At 38.9% G+C, this 20,020-nt stretch overlaps 1 protein-coding gene across 1 annotated transcript in view; it reads right to left on the bottom strand.

Annotated features, from left to right (window-relative positions):
* The window catches only part of LOC102176145 (contactin-5), an 87,702-nt gene that overhangs the window by 9,274 nt on the left and 58,408 nt on the right, over window positions 1-20,020 (bottom strand). Inside the window, exons 5-6 of the mRNA XM_018059878.1 lie at window positions 13,547-13,733; window positions 12,996-13,108 (exon numbers count right to left, since the gene is read on the bottom strand). Coding sequence (XP_017915367.1) covers window positions 12,996-13,108; window positions 13,547-13,733 — 300 coding nt within the window. The remainder of the gene's footprint in view (window positions 1-12,995; window positions 13,109-13,546; window positions 13,734-20,020) is intronic.

The following is a 20,020-nucleotide window of genomic DNA, read 5'->3' as shown; positions in this document are numbered from 1 at the left end:
TACAGACCTGTATTCAAAACAGTCTCCTACAAAATAAAACAAAAAGCAATTTCCTACACATTTCAGTCTGAGCAAATTTGGGCAAGTTGATAACCTTTCTAAATTTCAAGTGCCTATACTGTAAAGAAAAACAATGTAAAAATGTCCAGCACAGGATCTGGTAAGCTTAAAGAGAAAGCGACTTCTTCTGTTGCTATTATTGTTCATTGTCAGTGGTCAGTATTTACATCATAAAAGATTAACTGCATTGGAAAACTAGAAAAATTATAATAGATTTTTCTTATTGAAAATGTGTTTGAACTTGACCAACCTACATACAAGAAAAAGAAAATTAAATGTAAGTTTCACATATTGAAGCCTGCTTGTACTTAATCCTCCTTTTTGCATTCTGGTAGCATATGCTCCCTGCATTTTATTTCCTCTGTCTTTCATGGATTTCAATTTACTTCTGGTCATGGGAGAGAAGTAAATTCTCTGTAAAAGTATATAACATGTGCAATAATTCCATCTATTGAAATCCTTAGAAGGAAGGATGCCATAACTTCAACATAGTTGGGAAATGAAAAAAAGTCACAGAATATTTCACTGGGTATCTCATGTAGGTCAGGCACAGTGATATATACTGGAAATTTAGAGAATAAGAACACATGGTTCTGCTCTCATGGCGCTTACAGTGGAGACCAGCAATGCAATCAAGTGTCCTGTGTACTGCAATAGGAAACATATTTGATGCTATAGCCACGTACAGAGCAGTACAGATCTGGGAATCAGAAGCTCTTCTAGGAGGATGCCTATAGCAGGTTTTCTTGGCTTTAAAAGAAATGACAATTGTATCATAATTTATGGTTCTCATTTTGACTCTAGGAGCATAAAGAATTAGAATTCTGTTCATCTACATTGGATAATTAGAAAGCGAATTTATGGCAACAAAAAAGTATGCAAATTGGTAAGGACTGGCAGGGGAGTAACTATTTTAGAGGACACTGTTATTATGGCTCAATAAATTACAATTCTTATGACAATGAAAAATGCAACCAGTAATGCATATCTAGTGTTGCTGTAAAATCCAGAGTTGAAGAAAAATTTGTGGATCAATTGAGATTTAGGAACAAAAGGTAAGGTCAGGAAATATCCGTTAATGGCAGCAAAAGGAGTTTGAGATTAAATGTGGCTTTTATCAATATATCCAGGGAGATGAAGTGCTATAGGAGAGTAAATAGGTATAATAAGTGAAAAGATATATTAAATTAATGGTTAGCCTTAGGTGATTTAGAGAATATTCGTTCATTGCCAAATCCTGATTTAGAAAAAATGAATACAAATGACAAATATGAGATGGTTAAGGAATTATCAAGACATGTCAGAAATAGTTATTGACAGTAACAAGACCAGGGAGTACTTTGAGAACCTGGACATTATGATTGACTGTTACAATAATGACTATCTCCAGACATAAAGTGTCTATTTTCTAGACTATTGTCAAATTCTACTTAAAAACCTGAGAACCGTGGGTTAGCCAAAGAGATGATTCTAAACAAACAATAATGCCACACTGCTATTCTTAAAGTAATGATACAGTATTGGCTAATCTGTACATCTTATGGTAAAAGTAATGGTGTTAGTAAGTCTAAAAATATAGCAGAATCAATTTTTGCTAGTTTTGCCCACAAGTGTCATTGGAAGGATGGATCTTATTAAACAAAAGGGCTATCCACTAGTACTTCTCAGGTGGTGCAGTGGTAAAGAATCTGCCTGCCAATGCAGGAGATGCAAGAGACACAAGGTTTCTTAAATCATCCCACCCAGAGGCATGGTTTTGAGGGGGAGGTGGGAGGGGTGTTCAGGATCGGGAACACATGTACACCCGTGGCAGATTCATGTTGATGTGTGGCAAAACCAATACAATATTGTAAAGTAAAAGAAAATGGAAAAAAAAAAAAAAAGAGAGAGAGAGAGACACACACACACACACAAGGTTTGATCTCTGAGTAGCAAAGATCCCCTGGGTGAGGAAATGGCAAACTGCTCCAAATTCCATGGACAGAGGAACGTGGCAGGCTATAGTTCATGGGGTCACAAAGAGTTGGACACAACTGAGTGACTGGGAACACACATACAGTCACCAGCTGAGCATCTTGAAGACAATTGCTCTTCAGAATAGTGAGTGATGAATCCAAAGTCCCAGTGGCTCTGGGTGGGTGAGGAGGAATCAGTGAGACAGTAGAATCTGGGTGAAAAGAAGGTGGGAGCACAAGTACCAGTGAGAAGCCTCAGCTGTAAGATGACTATAAGGACCTTTAAGAACTGGATTTCCTGTTGGCAATTTCATATGTGTGTTTGCATGTTGTGCCTTTCAGTCTACTATCCCCCACTGACATTTCCATAAAGTCTTCTTTGTATATGTTATTCAGTTCAGTCACTCTGTCGTGTACAACTCTTTGTGACCCCATGAAATGCAGCACACCAGGCCTCCCTGTCCATCACCAATTCCTGGAATATATACAAACTCATGTCCATTGAGTCGATGATGCCATACAACCATCTCATCCTCTGTCGTCCTCTTCTACTCCTGCCCCCAATCCCTCCCAGCATCATGGTCTTTTCAAATCTGTCAGCTCTTTGCATGAGGCAGACAAACTATTGGAGTTTCAGCTTCAAGATCAGTCCTTCCAATGAACATCCAGGACTGATCTTCTTTAAGATGGACTGGTTCGATTTCCTAGCAGTCCACGGGACTCTCAAGAGTCTTCTCCAGCACCACAGTTCAAAAGGATTGATTCTTTGGTGCTCAGCTTTCTTTATAGTCCAACTCTCACATCCATACATGACTACTGGGAAAAGCATAGCCTTGACTAGATGGAGCTTTGTTGACAAAGTAGTGTCTCTGCTTTTTAATATGCTGTCTATGTTGGTCATAACTTTCCTTCCAAGGAGCAAGCATCTTTTAATTTCATGGCTGCAATCACCATCTGCAGTGATTTTGATGCCCCCTAAATTAAAGTCAGCCACTGTTTCCACTGTTTCCCCATCTACTTGCCAGGAAGTGATGGGACCGGAGGCCATGATCTTAAGTTTCCTGAATGATGAGCTTTAAGCCAACTTTTTAACTTTTCTCTTTCATTTTCATTAAGAGGCTCTTTAGTTCTTCTTCACTTTCTGCCATAAGGGTAGTGTCATCTGCATATCTGAGGTTATTGATATTTCTCCTGGCAATCTTGATTCCAGCTTGTGCTTCCTCCAGCGTTTCTCATGATGTACTCTGCATAGAAGTTACATAAGCAGGGTGACAATATACAGCCTTGACATACTCCTTTTCCTATTTGGAACCAGTCTCTTGTTCCATGTCCAGTTCTAACTGTTGCTTCCTGACCTGCATACAGATTTCTCAAGAGGCAGGTCAGGTGGTCTGGTATTCCCATCTCTTTCAGAATTTTCTGCAGTTGATTGTGATCCACACAGTCAAAGTCTTTGGCATAGTCAACAAAGTAGAAATAGATGTTTTTTTCTGGAACTCTCTTGCTTTTTTGATGATCCAGCAGATGTTGGCAATTTGATCTCTGGTTCCTCTGCCTTTTCTGTATCCAGCTTGAATATCTGGAAATTCACGGTTCATGTATTGCTGAAGCCTGGCTTGGAGAATTTTGAGCATTACTTTACTAGCATGTGAGATGAGTGCAATTGTGCAGTAGTTTGAGCATTCTTTGGCATTGCTTTTCCTTAGGATTGGAATGAAAACCGACTTTTTCCAGTCCTGTGGCCACTGCTGAGTTTTCCAATTTGCTGGCATATTGAGTGCAGCACTTTTACAGCATCATCTCTTAGGATCTGAAATAGCTCAACTGGAATTCCATCAACTCTACTAGCTTTGTTCGTAGTGATGCTTCCTAGGGCCCACTTAACTTCACATTCCAGGATGTCTGGTTCCAGGTGAGTGATCACACCATCATGATTATCTGGGTCGTGAAGCTCTTTTTTTCTACAGGCCTTCTGTGTATTCTTGCCACCTCTTCTTAATATGTTCTGCTTCTGTTAGGTCCATACAATTTCTGCCCTTTTTTGTGAGCATGTTTGCATGAAATGTTCCCTTGGTATCACTAATTCTCTTGAAGAGATCTCTAGCCTTTCCCATTCTATTGTTTTCCTCTATTTCTTTGCATTGATCGCTGAAGAAGGCTTTCTTATCTCTCCTTGCTATTCTTTGGAACTCTGCATTCATATGATTATATCTTTCCCTTTCTCCTTTGCTTTTCATGTCTCTTCTTTTCCAGCTATTTGTAAGGCCTCCTCAGACAGTCATTTTGCTTTTCTGCATTTCTTTTTCTTGAGGATGGTCTTGATCCCTGTCTCCTGTACAATGTCACAAACCTCTGTCCATAGTTCATCAGGCACTCTATCTATCAGATCTAGTCCTTACATCTATTTCTCACTTCCACTGTATAATATTAAGGGATTAGATTTAGGTCATAACTGAATGGTCTAGTGGTTTTCCCCACTTTCTTCAATTTAAGCCTGAATTTGGCAATAAGGAGTTAATGATCTGAGCCACAGTCAGCTCCTGGTCTTGTTTTTACTGACTGTATAGAGCTTCTCCATCTTTAGCTTCAAAGAATATAATCAATCTGATTTCGGTATTGGCCATCTGGTGATGTCCATGTATAGAGTCTTCTCTTGTGTTGTTGGAAGAGAGTGTCTGCTATGACCATTTTGTTATGACCAGGGTGTTTGCTATGACCATATGTATATGTTATATATATACACACACATTATATGTCATGTTATATATACATGGTATACATATACACATCTTCATGTTATACAAGCCATTTCTTTCTTAATTTTTAAAATATGATGAAAAACATATAAGCATAATCAAATATAGAAATGATTGTATGAACTATTATGTATGAGTCATTTTAACTTGTGGGGATCACAGTAAAGGGCTGAATCCCATATTTGGAGTGAATATAAGATAGAAGAACAGCTGTAAGATACAGGAAGCTCTCCTGGAGGAGGGCATGGCAATCCACTCCACTATTCTTGCCTGGAGAACCCCACAGACAGAGGAGCCTGGAGAACTAGAGGCCATAAGATAACAAAGAGTCTGATGCAACTGAAGTGACTTAGCATGCATGCAGGATATAGTCAATCAAGATTAGCATGGCTATAGACCCTAAGCTCCCTGAAAAACTGGAGAAATATATGGATGGGCTTCACACTATATAGGCTGTGGAATATATTTTCAATACAAGTGTACCTATGTCTCAGGAGTCTGGCAGGCTCTAACTAGTAGCTAAATGGAATAAACTAATGAAAATTCTTATGTATTGACGGATCATACAGTAAGTAGTAAGCTTTGAGCCCGACCCCCCATACTTCCTCATGCTCTATAAATAGCAGAAAGCAGAGGTAAAGGGGAAGATGTATGGTGAAATGTTAGTTGTTCAGACATGTCTGACTTTTTGCAACCCCATGGACTGTAGCCCACCAAGCTCCTCTGTTCATGGAATTCTCCAGCACAAGTACTGGAGTGGGTAGCCCAGCTATTCCCCTCTCTAGGGGATAGAATCTCGGTCTCCTGCATTACAGGTGGATTCTTTACCATCTGAGCCACCGGAAAAGGTGAAGGGGTTGTATATTGGGAGAGGACATTTCCACTGTAGATTGAAAAATGAGACCTTGGTTTCTTGGTACGTAGCCTGAAGCTCTTATACTGAATTTCCCCTGACTGCACATGTCTTTTCTGAGTGGACAGAAGTTTCTCTTGGTGGAGAGAGGGATACTTGCTCTAGGGAAAGCATAGGCTTTGGTAGTTAGCATTTATTTTCTCTTCCACTTAACTTTAAATCTGTACAAGGAGAATATGGTAAGTATAAGATGGCTGTTCTACTTGATAATTTGAGAAGTTTCTTTCATAGCATAAAGAAAAAAAAAAAACCCACTCCCAAGATCATTAAGGAGAATTACAGCTGAATATAAAAGCAGAGAATATATCAATAGCTGAGAAAAGAAGAGAAGCTAAAAGCAATGGAGAAAAGGAAAGATATACCCATTTGACTACAGAGATCAAAGAATAGCAAGGAGAGATAAGAAAGCCTTCCTAAGTGAGCAGTGCAAATGAATAGAGGAAAACAATAGAATGGGAGAGACTAGAGATCTTTTCAAGAAAATTAGTGATACCAGGGGAACGTTTCATGCAAGGATGGGCTCAATAAAGGACAGAAATGGTATGGACCTAACAGAAGCAGTATTAAGTAGCAATGGTAAGAATAAGCAGAAGAACTATACAAAAAAAGATCTTCATGACCCAGATAATCATGATGGTGTGATCACTCACCTAGAATGTGAAGTCAAGTGGGCCTTAGGAAGCATCACTACAAACAAAGCTAGTGAAGGTGATGGAATTCCAGCTGAGCTGTCTCAAATCCTAAAAGATGATGCTGTGAAAGTGCTGCACTCAATATGCCAGCAAATTTGGAAAACTCAGCAGTGGGCACAAGACTGGAAAAAGTCAGTTTTCATTCCAATCCCAAAGAAAGGCAATGCCAAAGAATGTTCAAACTACCGCACAGTTGCGCTCATCTCACATGCTAGCAAAGTAATGCTGAAAACTCTCCAAGACAGGCTTCAGCAATATGTGAACTGAGAACTTCCAGATGTTCAAGCTTGATCTAGAAAAGGTAGAGGAACCAGAAATCAAATTGCCAACATCTACTGGATCATCGAAAAAGCAAGAGAGTTCCAGAAAAACATATATTTCTGCTTTATTGACTATGCCAAAGCCTTTGACTGTGTGAATCACAAAATACTTTGGAAAATTCTTAAAGAGATGGGACTACCAGAACACTTTACCTGCCTCCTGAGAAATGTGTATGCAGGTCAAGAAGCAACAGTTAGAACTGGACATGGAATAACGAACAGGTTCCAAATTGGGAAAGGAATACATCAAGGCTGTATATTGTCAGCCTGCTTATTTAACCTATATGCAAAGTATATCATGCAAAATGCCAGACTGGAAGAAGCACAGTTGGAATCAAGTTTGCTGGGAGAAATATCAATAATCTCAGATATGCAGATACACCACCCTTATGGCAGAAAGTGAAGAGGAAGGAAAGAGTATCTTGATGAAAGTAAAAGGAGTATGAGAGAGCTGGCTTAAAACTCAACATTCAAAAAGCTCAGATCATGGCATCTGGTCCCACCACTTCATGGCAAGTAGATGGGGAAACAATGAAAGCAGTGAGACTGCAGCCATGAAATTAAAAGATGCTTGCTCCTTTGGAGAAAAGCTATGGCAAACCCTGGAAGCATATTAGAAAACAGACACTTTACTTTTCCAACAAAAGGTTCCCTAATCAGAGCTATGGTCTTTCCAGTAGTCATGTATGGATTTGAGAGATGGGCTATAAAGAAAGCTGTGCCCTGAAGAATTGATGCTTTTGAAATTTGGTGGTGGAGAAGACTCTTGAGAGTTCCTTGGACTGCAAGGATATCCAGCCAGTCCTACCTAAAGGAGATCAGTCTTGAATATTCATTGGAAGGACTGGTGCTGAAGCTGAAGCTCCAAAACTTTGGCCACCTGATGCGAAGAACTGACTCATTGGAAAAGACCCTGATGCTGGAAAAGATTGAAGGCAGGAGAAGGGGATGACAGAGCACAAGATATTTGGATGGCATCACCAACTTGATAGGCATGAATTTGTGCAAGCTCCAGGAGTTGGTGATGGACAGGGAAGCCTGGTGTGCTGCAGTACATGGGGTCACAAAGAGTTGGATATGACTGAGTGACTGACTTGAACTGATACTTCAATCCAGAGTTATGTTGTCCTTTTTGGAAGTGCCAGTAACAGATGCAATATGTGTTAAAGATACTAAGTATTCTAGATCCAGACCCCAAACTAGTGAAGTTTTAAAAACAAAGATTTTTTTTTTTTCATTTGAAAATACTTATTTGGGAAAAGTAAGTTACATTAAGAAATTTCTTTGAATATTTTCCCCCAGTTTTCTGACAACTGATATGTAATATATTAAGGAAACATGGATTTGATTCTGGATTGGGAACTGTAAAATGAATCACTTATTAACTGACCTGAAGAAGTGATGAAAATGCTAAATAAGCTCCCACATTTGACTCAGCTTTTTATATGGAAAGCTATCTTGTTTGAAGGTAAATAATTTGTAACCATGTCTACAAAAAACAATTATTTTTCAGCATTTTTCTGGTTCTTCAGGCTTCTATTACTCTTGCTCATGAATAGAAGCTCTGATGTTTTAAAAGTATTACTATTAAATCTAGACTTCTTAAACAAAATCCCAAGAAGTCCAAACTCTCTTGGACAGTTTCAAAGAGCAGTGAGAAATTTTACTAAATAGGTAATGCTTAACGTTTATCTGAATAGATCCAATATTAATGTGTTGCCTATGACACAATTATAAATAGTTCAATTCCATCCTTCTCTCACTATATTCTTGCTGACTTTGAGGTCCCTGATAAATTTTGTGATAGGGAGACTGATTTTTTTTTTCTCTTAACACATTTGAATTATATTTTCCATATCATTGTGTACTTCTCTGGTAATATCTCGTCCTTATGTATGTTGCTGACACCTCAATCTCTGGAATAGGGAAGTAAGAGCCATGCTTTCTTAGAAAATGGACTGATCTAACTCCAAACTCTTGCTGTTTTATCTTACTATTTTATGTTATTTTTGTATTTATTTATTTGTTTTTGGCTGCCCTGGGTCTTTGTTGCTGCCCGCGGGCTCTCTCTGGTTGCGGTGAGCAGGGGCTACTCTCCCATTGCTGAGCATGAGCTCTAGATCATATAGGCTTGAGTAGTTGTGGTGTATGGGCTTAGCTGTGCAACGGCATGTAGAATCCTTCCAGACCAAGGACTGAACCAGTGTCCCCTCCCAACCACTGGACCACCAGGGGAGTCCATGATCTAAATCATTGAGAATAAATTGCACCTAGTATATACTATCTTAACTATGAAAAAGCAGAGTTCAGTGGATCACTTATGGATCAAGTCTGTGGAACAAATCCATTTCCCCCCATATTTATCACTTATTAATCATTTTTACAATCTTGACATTTCTAGATGAGGATTTTCCCTTAGTTCATCCATCTTAAGCTAGACTTGATGCAAAAGATAAAATACACCATCTCTGCACTTTAAACTTCAGGCACTGACTCCTACTTCTAGTTTCCAGGCTCAAATTTACATACCATGTATGTTTCTAGTGATCCCTTTTGCTTGTAAAAGCAAAGTGATAGGTCAAGATAAAAAGTGAAAATAAATTTACCTTCCTTTTGATATTGCGATTAATTGTGGAAGTTCTCTCTTACTTTGATTAGCAGGAAGTCCTCTACCACAAATTTTCCAAGAATTCTAAGAGGTGAACTCAGTCTTAATGGGTCTGAATCTTTACAACCCCATGGACTGTAGCCTGCTAGACTCCTCTGTCCATGGGGTTTCCCAGGCAAGAATCCTGGAGTGGGTAGCCATTCCCTCCTTCAGAGGATCTTCCTAACTCAGGCAATGAACCCGGGTCTCCTGCATTGCAGGCAGACTTCTTATTGTCTGAGCCACCAGGGAAGCCTCTTATTGGGTCAAGTCTACCTCAAATTAACTCACAGAAACAGAAATGATTAGTGTGTTGACATGCCCCTAGTTTTGTTAATGTATTGTGACTGCTACACACTACTCACTATTACATTGGTACCATTTTTGGTCTGGTAGTAGTTTTCTGGGGATGTAGTAGGAATCAAATGGCAACCCACTCCAGAATTCTTGCCTATGAAATCCCGTCGACAGAAGTGCCTGGTGGGCTATAGTCCAGGAGGTTGCAAGGAGTCAGATGTGACTGACAACAGATAACAGTTGATTTTCAATATTATATCAGTTTTAGATGTGCAATATAGGGATTCAATATTTTGGCTTCTTTGCTGGTGGCTCAGATATGGTAAAGAATCTGCCTGTAATGCAGGAGACCCAGATTTGACTCCTGGGTTGGGAAGGTCCCCTGGAGAAGGAAATGACAACCCACTCCAGTATTCTTGCCTGGAGAATTCTGTTCCTGGTGGGCTGCAATCCATGGATTTGCAAAGTGTCAGACAGGACTGAGCAACTAACAATTCACTTCAGCGGGAATCAAATATTCTCCCTCTGAGTATCCTACTATCCACTCCACATTTGTGTGAACCTCCCTCCAGATGGTATGAGTGTTTTAACTGCATGTAGATCCTTGCCTAGGCAGCTCTTGTATAGTTCTTCTCCAATTCATGCTCTGAAAAGGAAGATCCAATCTTGTGTTCCCTAGGTTCCATCTCATTAGTTTATATTCATGGCTACTGTTTAATTTAGCTTATATTCACATTCCTGTTCCATTGTGCCTATGTCAATAGGAGCTTTCATGCCTAGTCACCTGCCCTGTGAAAACCAGACCTTTGTAGGGGAACCCTGGCTCTACCTCAGTCATCAGTCATCAGTCCCCTTCCCTCAAGGGTCCCTTTGCATCATTCCTGCCAGTAGGTCTCCCACTGGCGATTAGCCCATCTATCAGAAGGTCTAATAAGGTAGACTCTATTTGTTACCAGCAGGCTCCTTTCTTAGAAACTAGATTTTCCCTCTTGGGGACATAAGGAGGTGAGACCATTTCAAGGAATAAAAGAAGAAAAAAAAGCCCTGTCAATATGTGCCTACTTGGCACTATTTCCACAACTAAGATGGACAACATTAGAGATTCTTCTCCCGCAACAAGGTATTCCGAGGGGTTTTGTGCTGTTTTCATTGAGATAGAACTGGCAGGCAACTTTTAAAGATCAAATTCTTCTGTTAAAATATTAAAAAGTTCTACCTAGTGAGTAAAATTCCTCCAATAACAATAAGAAAAATAGTAGCTTTTTTTTTTTTTTAGTGAGTGCACTATTTTTGTTAGAAAGTGAACTTGCTATACACTAAACATTTTACACATATTGTCTTATTTAATCCTTGAAACAATCCCCTATGATACTATTTTTGCATTTAAAAATATTGATCTCTTTATTTTTTATTTGGCTACATCAGATCTTAGCTGCAGTACACAGGCTCTACCTGTGGGATCTTCTCATGGGATTTTCTCATCGCAGCAGACAGACTCCATTAGTTGCTCTTGGGCTCAGTAGTTGCTGCAGCACGCAGGCTTTGTTGTTCCATGGCAGGTGGGATCTTGGTTTTCTGACTTGGGTTTACACCCACCACCCCTTCATTCCAAGGTGATTCTTAACCATGTATCACCAGGGAAATCCCTTATCTTAGCTTTTTTTTTTTTTTTTTGAAGTTAAAATGAAACTCAGTTTAAGTAACTAGTTCAAAGTTATGGAACTGGGGTTTGAACTGGTGTCTGTCTGACTTAAGGGTCGGTTCTCTTTCCCCACTCCACATAACAAATGGGAAGATCATGCTAGGAAAACACACACCTGATAATTTACACTTGTGACTAACTGCATAAAATACCTCTAGTTGGGTCAAAATGAATGTTTTCATCCTTCCTAGAAGCACTGAGCATAAAGAGATGAATAAGACAGAGGCTTTGCCTTCGATCATGTATAGTTTGGGCAGGGAGACAGCAACATGTAAGGAGGGTGAGCAGTGGTGTGATAGAAGGGACAAACGTGGGCGAGGAGGAGGGTCATCTCACCAGGAGCCCTATGCCCAGCTTCATGTTTTCTCCAGGTTGTGTGGTGCTTCTTTTCTTTGCTGAGATGTGCCCAAAGCCAAATGGCTCTTCCAGGCAGTCATATGCTTTCATCTACCATCTATTTTCCACTCCAGTTTGAGAGACTGCTTGCCACAGTTTGAATGAGATCAGGTTATTTCTTGGTGATCCATCACCATTTCTGACCATACTGTTACCTTAATCATTGAAGTATCTACTTGCCTTAGACTACAAAGTGTGAAGATGAGGGGAAGAGTGTGGAAAGAAGAGGACTAGGGAAGGATACAGAGAGAATGGCTCACCTGTTCTCCCCCAAAGATCAAATTCAACGTCCCTGAGGATTAGGACAGATTTGAGAGAGTGTTTAGTGTGAGGGTGTTTATGATCCATAATTCTAGTCTGTAAGAAGTACTACAGTTTGTATCTGAACATATTCTTCTTGGGAATTATTTAACTTAAAAATGTATTTCATTTATAACTATTTCAGATTTTAGCTTCAGAATTTTAGCCCTCTGTAAATCAAATACTGTGTTACCATCTCAGATAATTGAACAGCCACCTAAATAATGCTTTTCAGTCTAAAGATAATCATTGAAATATTTTAAAATTCCATTATAAATAATAACCATTAATGATTCTGTATGAGTTTAAGAAATAGAATCCAATATTATGGAAGAAGAATTTGAAGTTCAGCCAATTCAATACCTAGACCACATATTTTTTAAAATCAGAGACAAAGTTGTTTTTCAAAACAAACTGTCTGAGCATTTTTATATTTTCAGATCTCTTGTTGGCACATAGCAGGGTGACTTACGTGAAATGTTGGATCTATTTTGGAGCCAGCTGTCTCTCTCGATGGTCTCTCTCGTACCCCCTGTGCTGACCCTAGCATTTTTTTCTTCTTGTGTTTCTTTGCTAATGGAAAGTCTTTCTACTCAAACTAAGTGGTCCAGTCTTTTCCATCTGCCAGGACAATTTGTTTTGGGGGAGAGAATGCCAAGACTCTCTGTCAAAGTTTTGCTTGTCCTGACACTGCATCATGGAACCATCTTCACTCTGTGTTCAAATTGTTGTCTTTTCTACCCATTCACTTCCTATGCCTTGTGCAGCTGAAACTGATTTTGATTGCCTTGACTTTCCCACTGCATGAAGGCAGTTTCCAGTATATAGATAGAACAATGATTGAGGGGGAAAAAAACAGCTATGTTAATAGGTCTTCTTATGCCTTTTTAATTGCACATCCTCACAATAGCAATTTTTGAGATGCGTATCTATCCAACAGAGTGAACACACACTGACCTTGTAGCCCATGACTTCAGACTCATTGGCTAATGGTCTTACGGGGTCCCAGCCCAGAGAAAGCTGAGAGCCCTGTTGCTCCCACCTGAGGTTGTTAGGTGCTTGACTGGGGGCTGCAAAATGAAAAGAAAAGTGAGTGCAAAAGATATCTTAAATACCTTTATTCACTTAAATTCTTATGAGTATTTCAACCTTGTGTTCAGTAGTTGGCTGGCACAATAGGCCTCCTTCCAGAGAGAATCAGATAAGGAGGGTTTTGCTCCAGGAGTATCATTTTAATAGCTACTCTGCTGAGCTTTTGAACCCAAATCCTTTTATCTCCCTTGTGTGTCAAAAATCGCTTAGCCTTGTTTCACAGGAAGATAACCTTTATGTACTGTGAATGCAAAATTTTCCGAGCTAGTTTTAGAATTCAGATCTAAGCACTGAAGCGAGACTAGGAATCAAAACTCTTCTTCAACTCAGTTTATTATGTACCTCACGTGGCTTTCAGAAATGTTAAAAAATGTTTCCCTTTTGTCTGAGACAAACACAAAGCCCAGGTCACTTACGGGATTTCTTGGTGGCTGCACTCACTTCACTGCTGGGTGGCCCATATCCAGCTCCATTATAAGCCCTCACTGTGAAGTGATATAACGTATTTCCTTCTAACCCTGTCAGGATGATGGATGACTCGTTCCCCCTCGTTTTGACGGTTTCTGCTGCATCTTCTTGTTCCATGTCTTTCCGATAACCAATCTGTCAACAGATTATCACATGACAGATTAATTTTAAAGTTTCCCCTGTTGAACTTTTTTTTTTTTTTTTTTTTTTACCCCTTGGATATTTCTCAAATCCACCTCTGGGAAATTATTCCTGTACCACCCAATGAACAGGTTCTAATAATGAGGCCAAACTCAGTCTTAACTGCTGCCTAATTTGCATCTGTGTAAACCATGGCACCTTAACAGTACTCAGCAAAGCAGTGAAAGGTGCTACCTTGTAGCCTGGTAGCATGAAGAGTCATTCATGAAGTTGAAGAAATTCCTTTTTCATATGTCATTGGGACCATTTCCCATTCAAAGCCATCTAGCTATTAATTAATTATTTAATTTTTTTATTTTTTAAAATTGTTAAATATAAATTTAAGAAAGAGACATGAGGAATATTTCCTCTTCGGCACCACACAGAGGTGAATCACACAGCTGGATGAGTTTAAAAGAGAAGAGGTGAGAGAACACTCATGATAATTTGGAATGGTCCCTTGGACTGCAAGGAGATCCAACCAGTCCATCCTAAAGGAGATCAGTCCTGGGCGTTCATTGGAAAGACTGATGCTGAAGCTGAAACTCCGATACTTTGGCCACCTCATGTGAAGATTTGACTCATTGGAAAAGACACTGATGCTGGGAAGGATTGGGGGCAGGAAGAGAAGGGTAAGACAGAGGATGAGATGGTTGGATGGCATCACCGACTCAATGCACATGAGTTTGGGTGGACTCTGGGAGTTGGTGATGGACAGGGAGGTCTGAAGTGCTGCGATTCATGGGGTCGTAAAGAGTTAGACACGACTGAGTGACTGAACTGAACTGAACTGAACTGAAATACATAAAAATAACATTACTAGGATTTGGGAGGGTGGCAGAAGGGAATAGCTCTTTGTCAAAGCACACTTTGTGTATTGAGATGATCTTTCCTGGTTATACACTCTTTGTGGCTAGTCTCATTCCAAACTTGATCCCTTTATGAGATTCAAAAATTATCTGTGTATATCTAAAGCTTAACCCTGTTTGTACATTAGAACTTAATTATGTATGAAGGCATAACAGGGTATTTTTCCCCCTTACTTCTTTATCTTGGTAAAAATAAAGGAAGAATAATAGTTCTTTTTCCAGTTAATTACTGTGGTGAAAGAAGAGTATTTCTGCAATCATTGCACCTCCTTCAAGTACTTTGTCTACAGGCTAGAAAGTCAAACATCACAGTTCCAGATTCTGGTACAAAATTCGGGCACTGAGGGCTTTGTTTGAAACTTGATATATTCTGGATTATACTTTGGAAACTGACTTCCTTGGGTCCATTGGGAGGTACTGGAGGCTGCTGTCTCCCAGGAAAAACAAGAACTGGAGTCCCTTTCCCCTCCCTCTTCCAGCCTAGATGCTGGCTGAAGACAGAGGGAGTAACAAATGTCCAGAGAAGGAAGAAAGTTAGAAATTATAACTGCAGCCTTATGACATGAAGACTGTAATAGCCATATTTTCTTCTTTATACTGTTTGGTATCTAAAAATTAAATAGCCTGGGTCCCTTCCTTTCTTGTGAAAGAGTGTTGTGCATAGGTAACTTTCTATTGTAGCTTGTTAGAGGAGACAGGATGACTAAAGGACGTTTCTTGGCTCTCCATCTTAAGGAGATGGTGAGTACATTTTCATTTGTTTGAGAGATATTTGCACAATGTCAGTTGGAACATTTCCACTGCCAATTGTTACTTTCATGGAACTGTTGAATGGGGAGAAGAATGTGTACAGATGTTGAATAATGAAAGGGATATAGTACTTTAGTTTTCAGCATCCATTTCACCCTCATTCTAGTGTGTCTTCCTGGACTGAAGAGATGAAAAAATGAGCACCATATTTCCAAGACTCCCTTGCAGTTAGAGCTCTGAATATATTTTAGGTATAGCCAGTCAGATGCATATGCCTGGTATTTAAAAGTAAAAGTGAGATATAGATTGGGGAGCTATAGATTGAACTTCCACCAATTCTGGCGGTTTTTTTTTTTTTTTTTTTTTTGCCTACAAGTATAGTAACAGAGACATTATTTTTCCTTTCCCCTTCACCCTCTGACTGTGGCAGCAAAACCGAATGGCTCGTTGTCCAACCATTAGCTTTATGGGAGTTAAGAAGCTACACACAAGAAAATCATTTTGTTGGTGCAAATTATAGTAACGTGGTGGAATTCTGGAACTGGCAGTACATCAGAGGCTTCCAGATCACAAAGTCTTCTTGAATGTGGAGCTGTCCTATTTGTGATGACTTCCAAACAAACCACAGCAGTGGAGTATGGGACTAGGGCTGGACTTTTCCTGTCTTTAGTAGACATCAGTGTTTTCCTCTGTGTCTTGGTCCATTGACTAGCTTTAACAGTCATTTTTCAAAGATCATGGAGTCTGTTAATTTAATTCAATAATTTTGTAAACTGTTTAATACTTAAAATAAAACACTTCCTATTTAAGCTAGAGTAATTTGCTGCTCCTGCTGCTGCTAAGTTGCTTCAGTCGTGTCCAACTCTGTGTGACCCCAGAGACGGCAGCCCACCAGGCTCCCCTGTCCCTGGGATTCTCCAGGCAAGAACACTGGAGTGAGTTGCCATTTCCTTCTCCAATGCATGAAAGTAAAAAGTGAAAGTGCAGTCGCTCAGTTGTATCCGACTTTTAGTGACCCCATGGACTGCAGCCTACCAGGCTCCTCCATCCATGGGATTTTCCAGGCAAGAGTACTGGAGTGGGGTGCCATTGCCTTCTCCAGAGTAATTTAATTCTTTGCAATTAAACACTGTCTGACAGACCTACACAGCTCTTGGGGAAAAAAGTGTATATAATTAATAAGGGACTTCCCCGGTGGTTCAGTGTTAAGCAATCCACCTGTAATGCAGGAGACACAGGTTCGAGCCCTGTGTTGGGAAGATCCCCTGGAGGATGGCTTGGCAACCTACTCCAGTACTCTTGCCTGAAGAATCCCATGGACTGAGAAGCATGGCAGGCTACACTCCATAGGGTCACAAAAAGTCAGACATGACTAAAGCAACTAACCATGTACTCATGTAGTTAATAAGATAATCACAATCAAATTCCTGTTTCTCATCCTTGTCTCTTCACAGATTTGAACTGGCATATAGCTGAATGAATGAACTTCAGAAATTGTTTGATTAAACCGAAATGCTCTAACCCTGCTTTTTGTATTATGTTTGCCCCATTATTCTTAATTCCAAGAGCTAACTTATCTTGTTTGATTTTCAGCATACTTTTAACTGAGGAAATCTAAGCTATTTTCAAACTACAAAATTGAATGACATGTTGTTGGATGAACAAATGTGTATCTTTCTCCTTCCCAATGGTATATCTGATTTTCAGATCTCTGTTTCAGCTTTCTTTAGTTGGCTGGATTATTTTAAGTTAGTTAAATATGTATATTTGAGAGAGTTTAGTGTGATTAAATTCAACAGATTACAGATTTTGATACAAACACATATTCCAATACAAATAATTCTAGCTCTACCAGATAAAAGCTGTCATAAATCTAAAATTAAAAAAGCATTATTTCTCTTTCTAGAATTTTGAAAAAGAAAAAAGAGCTGGAAGAGTTATTACCTTTCCAGAGAAATAATAATTTTATTTCTTACATTTTTGATGGAGGAGAGGATAAATCAGAAAAGCAGAAAAACATGGAGTTTAATATCATTCTTATCTAGTGATTCTTAACTTGGAATTGAAGTAATATAGTATTCACAATAAGTCACACTATACCTTTTAAAGTTGAAAGTTTCTCTTTATTCAATTTATTTCTCCATGATTCAATTCTATCCTGTGATAAATTTCATCAACCTATAAATTTTGAACTCTTTATGAGATCACTTGAAATGAAGTTTAAAATATTTTAAAAGACACAAAACTCTCACACAATTGGGGTTTTAATGGGTGTGTTTTTATTATATTACATTATTATACCCTTCTAGTATTTTTATCTGGAGAAGGCAATGGCAACCCACTCCAGTACTCTTGCCTGGAAAATCCCATGAAGGGAGGAGCATGGTAGGCTGCAGTCCATGGGGTCGCTAAGAGTCGGACGCGACTGAGCAACTTCACTTTCACGCATTGGAGAAGGAAATGGCAACTCACTCCAGTGTTCTTGCCTGGAGAATCCCAGGGACGGGGGAGCCCGTGCATCTCTGGGGTCGCAGAGAATCAGACATGACTGAAGCGACTTAGCAGCAGCAGCAGTATTTTATTACATATAGCTAATAAATCATGTACTTATAGTCACATATGAATATTTTCTCATTTTTATAGTAATAATTTATCATATTCCTTGTGCTCAATTCAGTCGATCAGTCGTGTCTGATTCTTTGTGACCCCGTGAATCACAGCACGCCAGGCCTCCCTGTCCATCGCCAACTCCTGGAATGCACTCAGACTCACGTCCATTGAGTCAGTGATGCCATCCAGCCATCTCATCCTCTGTCATTCCCTTCTCCTCAAGCCCCCAATCCCTCCGAGAATCAGAGTCTTTTCCAATGAGTCAACTCTTCGCATGAGGTGGCCAAAGCACTGGAGTTTCAGCTTCAGCATCATTCCTTCCAAAGAAATCTCAGGCCTGATCTCCTTTAGGATGGACTGGTTGGATCTCCTTGCAGTCCAAGGGACTCTCAAGAGTCTCCTCCAACACCACAGTTCAAAAGCATCAATTCTTCCGTACTCAGCTTTCTTCACAGTCCAACTCTCACATCCATACATGACCACTGGAAAAACCATAGCCTTGACTAGATGGACCTTTGTTAGCAAAGTAATGTCTTGTGTACTCAATATCATTTAACCACTGTTCTTTTGTGGAACATTTGTGTAGCTTCCAGATTTGTTCTCTTACTTAAAATGTTGACATGAGTATGTTCATCATTCATGTATATTGTTTTCCACATATTAGAGTAATTCCACATATTAGAGTAATTCCCCAGAACAGAATCCCAGACAGAAGATTATAGGATACAAAATTATTGAAATTTTTATACTTTTGAAACAAAAGTGCTACACTTGATTTTCAAATAGTTTGTACTAATTTTCATTTCCAACATCAGTGTATAAATCTTAGAGATACATTGTACTGTTGCCAGCTCTACGCATATCATGGTTGTGGATTCAGAGGCCTAAATTTTAATCATATTTTTTGAAATCTATAAGTTTCATATAATGGGACAATTTACTTAACCACTGAATTTCTATATCCTTATTTATAAAGCAGCTTAAATACTGCTTGCTTCAGTTTTATGAATTGTTTTCAGACAGCTCCCCTATTGTCATCCATCTACTTAAACTATTTTGTTTCTTGGTGATTTAATATTTCTGATTTTTTTAACTTGTGAGTCTGTTTCCTTTTTATTTTTTGCTGTCCTTCACATTGTTTTATTTTCTGACTTCATTCCTCAAAATTATTTTTACTTATGTGTAATATAAATAGTGGCAGGCAGGAAGCATGAATTCTGAGTCAGACAATAACTTTAAGTGTGTAGATTTGAACTTAAATCCGCAGGCTGCTTTTCTTAGTAGATAATCCATTTTTTTCCAAAATTGATTCTCCAGGATAATGATAATTTTAACTATGCAGATAACATACTCAGTTATCTGATATGATGATTCTAAGATATTCATGTCATACACAATCTAGTTTCCTTACATGAAGTTATAGGATTTAAATCTACCACTGCTGCTGTATGTAGTCAAAGGTTACTGATGAGCCACGGACTTCCCCCTATTTTCCAGTCTTTATTTAGTCACATTTACAATCATTGAAGGATTCTTCCTATCTAATTTTTGTTACCTGTTAATTTTTAAAAGCATAATTCTTACCTCCTGTATTCCCTTGTTTTATAATTTAAATTGCACTCAATGGTCACCGCTCATTCAATAGTGTACTTCCTGAATTTAATAAACATAGCTCTATTGTCTAATGTTATTTAATATTGCAAAAATTTTTGCACCATTGCAAGAAATTTATTCTCTAGTAAGGTTAGATTTTTTTAAAATAATCAAAATGCATAGTGAAGTGTAAATATTTTGCCATACTTTGAGTTTTTCAAAACTATTAAATTATTCATTCAAAAGTTTTTTTGAATATGCATTATTTACTGAGCTCTGTGCCTGCAGGCAACTGGGGATTAATGGTGATTCCAAAAAGACATTGCATAGGCAGAACACAGAGGAATTTTAGGACTGTGAAACTATTATGCACAATTTACAATGGTAGATACATTTTGTCAGAAGACAGAATGTAGACAT

This window comes from Capra hircus, chromosome 15 (genome assembly GCF_001704415.2).
Source record: "Capra hircus breed San Clemente chromosome 15, ASM170441v1, whole genome shotgun sequence".
In the NCBI taxonomy this organism is placed as follows: Eukaryota; Metazoa; Chordata; class Mammalia; order Artiodactyla; family Bovidae; genus Capra; species Capra hircus.
Note: the sequence above shows the minus strand (reverse complement) of the source record. Positions and strands in the feature narration are given on the sequence as shown.